Raw genomic sequence first — 3,720 nt, forward strand, 5'->3', positions numbered from 1 at the left:
TCACACACACACACACACACACACACACACACACACACACACACACACACACACACACACAGTTTCCATCCCTCCAGTTCATTAGTAAGCGCTCAGATTCAGAGGCTTCATCTTCTCCTCTCTCTCACATTTTCATTCCCCCCCCCCCCCCCCACACACACACACACTCTCTCTCTCTCTCTCTTGTGCTCCCTCATTTGCATCCTTTTATCCCTCTCCAATCTCTCCTTCACTCTATCATTCTTCATCTTGTTCAGCTCCCTCCCCCATCTCCCCCTCTTCTTCATCCTCCTCTCTATAACTTAACTCTGACGGAGTCTTATTTAACTTCTCTCATCAGATTCTAAACAAACCACCGTCAATGACACATTTAGATCACAGAAATACATTAAACTCACAACATAAACGACATTACAGGATGTGATACGTCGTACAGAAGAGCATTGAACACACATTGCTGAGCAGTTTACTGCAGCACACCAAATATATATTTTTTAAATCAAGTAAATTTGAAAATTGAACACTGAAATAAAAAATATTATATTCATTTTCCATGTATTGTCTTACTCTATAGTAGTAATATGCTGTAATATTTTTCATGCTGCATGATTTTTAAATGAGCTTTTCACTGGACAAGCTATTTATTATAAGAATAATTAAAATCTCACTGGAAAAAAATATTTAAAACACAATAAACAAAAAATATGAAATTCTACACACACTTCGCAATCATATATTTAGCTTCTAAAATATACTAATTGATCACTCAATTGATGCCACAGTCCTCAGACTGTTGGACATCCGGGCGCACTCACCGTCTTCGTCAAAATGTTTCCAGATGTCGATGAACTGCGCCGCGGTGATCTCAGCCAGGTGCAGGTGGGGCGACTGCTGTGCTTGAGTTGCCATCTTTGCTGTTTCTCCCACCTTGTAGTCGAGTGTAACAGTTCGAGGTAAACTTTTCCCGGCGTGCAGCTCCTCGGTACTGTGGGCAGCTCCTCCTCAGCTGGGGCTTTTAAACTCCCCGCGGCGTCCGAACTTCTCCTGCCCGCCACAGGGGGGCGCGTTCATCCTCAACAGATCCTGCAGGCAGGAGACCAATTACAGGACGTGGAGGAGGAGGAGGAGGAGGAGGAAGGCTCTCCTGGGCTTTGCATATGAGTTACCATTAACTGCTGTCCAGGCTGCTGGTTTGATAGCAGGACCATTATACATCATCCAATCCTGCTGCTCCCATGAGGAGAGAATTACATCAAACAATTTATCCTATAGTGAGGCGTCCAGCTGGCTCCAGTGGATCTTGAAGGATGTCATCCCTGTCTCTTCCAATACTATACCTCCCTGCACTGTCATTCATCAAATAAAGCCTGAATAGATTAAATATCAATAACACCTGCGGAGAACTAACATAAAAATGTGATGTGAATCTCATGCTCTAGTGAGGGCCACATTTTCTTCTTCCTACACTGTCTGCTGAGTTTTGATTTTACCTATTCAATGTCACAAATGAGACTATGCCCTCCCTCCATTCTCAGCTTTTACTCTCACCTCCTCCCTCCCTCAACCTTTCACACCCTCCATCATTCTTCCCGGCCTGTGGAGGTCGGAGGGGCACTCAGTCTCTGTGGCCAATCGAACCCATTTTTGGCGTAAATCCAAGCAGCAGTAGCGGCAGCTGTTACTAAATCACCAACACGCCTTGCCTTCCTATCTTTTTCTCATCTTTTCCTCCTACTGTGTGGTGCATCTCCCTTCTCCAGTTTGGTCCCCTTGGCTGGTGTGAAGGATGGGAGCTGTGGTGGGGGGGAGGGTGTTCAGATTTAGAGGATGCAGAAGAAGAAGACAACTCTTTATCTCCTCCCTGCAGAGCTGTATGCTGCTGATCAGAAAGAAATGGGAGAAAACAAACAGAGAGAGCAGATAATAAGTGTGTGTGTAGGATAAGTGCATATGTACAACTGCTGTATGTGTATGTGGAAAAAACACAGAGAGGGGGGGAAGATATTTATAGAAAATATCATAAAGCCTAAACAGCATGAATAATAATTAGATACATGCATGTGGTTTGCAGAGCTCTGAAAGCTCTCTGTTGAAAGTATTGGAGGTAAAGTGATGGGATGAATAATGAAGAGGTGTGAGCGACAATGATGGATGAGGGACAAAGACGTTAATGTACCTCTGATCACCTTTCAAATGGAAAAGGGTCATGTTGATATGAGCATGCACACTCATGTACTTACATATAACACACGTGCTGCACACATTATGTTTACATACAGATGCACAATTTGAATCATAAACAGACAGCCGATGTCGAGGTGTTGTCTTTGCATGCCAGTTATTATACATTTCGTGGATTGCAGATTAAGGATAATTATGCAGTCCTCTTAATGCTGTATTAAATGTATCATGTGAAATTTAGATTAGTTAAAACTGGCTTAATGTTGATGGTTAACACTGGAAGAAAAAGCAGGACGAGGAAATGTTGCAGGCATGCAGGTGTTTACTGTAAGAGGCTTTTCAGTTCACTTTAATTTAATTTTCTGAAAAGCAACAACAATGTTGCGTCTTTGGTGTTATGCAGAATTATGCAGGATCAAGTGCACAAATCCTGTTTGCGTTTATGCATAAACTGAACTGATTATTTAAAATAAAAATACAAGCCATATTCAGAGGGCAGACTTAGTAGTACTTGTTCTTGTGGCAAATTAAACTGAATGAGCACAATATGTTCTTAAATAAAGACAGACAGTTAGTTACTGCAGGTTTGAACTGTGGGTCAATGGTTTCTGTTATGGATGATTATTACCTCCAGTGTCTGCTGTTTCACCACATCTGTCCTGCTTCAAATCAATGAAAGCCATTTCTTCAACACTCTCTCTACGCCTTCCATTAAGTAACCTAAAGTACAATCAAAGCTTTAATATAAATTGTTTTGGAAAAGGAGGTTGTGCCTCAACAATGGGATTCACAGAGGCGTTCAATGAGCATATTACAAAGAAAAACTTGAAAAGATAAAGTCAAGGAAGATAAAAATACATTTCACTTGTTTATTTGTCCCTTACACAATAGAAATATGCTTCAGCATTTTGGCATGGAACCTTAATCAGAGTGTTGTGAATATAAATTGTTTTTGTATTCACAGGGAACTGTGAGAATATTAAAGTTATAGTTGTATATTCTGACTTGATTTAATAATGACTGTACAAAGCTTTGTCTATAAAAACTAAAGCTGTTGTGTCATGAAGCCTCCAAGGATGCGCTTCCTATTCCCCTTCTTACAGACACTGACATTCATCTTAAAGAAGAGCTTTTTTCTAAAGAACTCAACACCAATTTTAACCTTTTTGAGAAGAAAGAGTAGGGCAAAACATTGCCAAAGGTCTGGTTTTATTTTGTTCGTTTGTATGTGAGGTTCATATGATGAGACTTTCGAAAAATGTCGAGGCCAAAACACATCATCAAACATTAGCCTCTTCTAAATAATACAAATGCAGCTGTACAACTGCCTTCCCTGCATGAATGTAACTTCGTGCTCACCTCTGCTTATCCACAGTGAGAGAAAGTCAATCGCTGAGCACAGCAGGAGACACTGATGATGCAAAGTCCAGTATGCTGATGCATTTCACAAAGTGATTATGGAGCATACGTGTGTGTGCGTGTGTGTGGCAGCAGCTGCCCGGTGAGGCCTTCACTGATGTTTGCATGCAGTCATGGTCA

General features: G+C 41.3%; 1 protein-coding gene across 1 annotated transcript in view; it reads right to left on the bottom strand.

Annotated features, from left to right (window-relative positions):
- LOC116382738 (calretinin) overlaps nucleotides 1-1,000 on the bottom strand; it is a 12,540-nt gene extending 11,540 nt beyond the window's left edge. The window contains exon 1 of the mRNA XM_031845998.1: nucleotides 816-1,000. Within this exon, the coding sequence (XP_031701858.1) occupies nucleotides 816-909 (94 nt within the window). The 5' untranslated portion in view covers nucleotides 910-1,000. The remainder of the gene's footprint in view (nucleotides 1-815) is intronic.
- Nucleotides 1,001-3,720: the final 2,720 nt, after the last annotated feature.

The sequence above is a fragment of the Anarrhichthys ocellatus genome, unplaced genomic scaffold (assembly GCF_004355925.1).
Source record: "Anarrhichthys ocellatus isolate YVR2014 unplaced genomic scaffold, GSC_Weel_1.0 scaffold6, whole genome shotgun sequence".
Lineage (NCBI taxonomy): Eukaryota > Metazoa > Chordata > Actinopteri > Perciformes > Anarhichadidae > Anarrhichthys > Anarrhichthys ocellatus.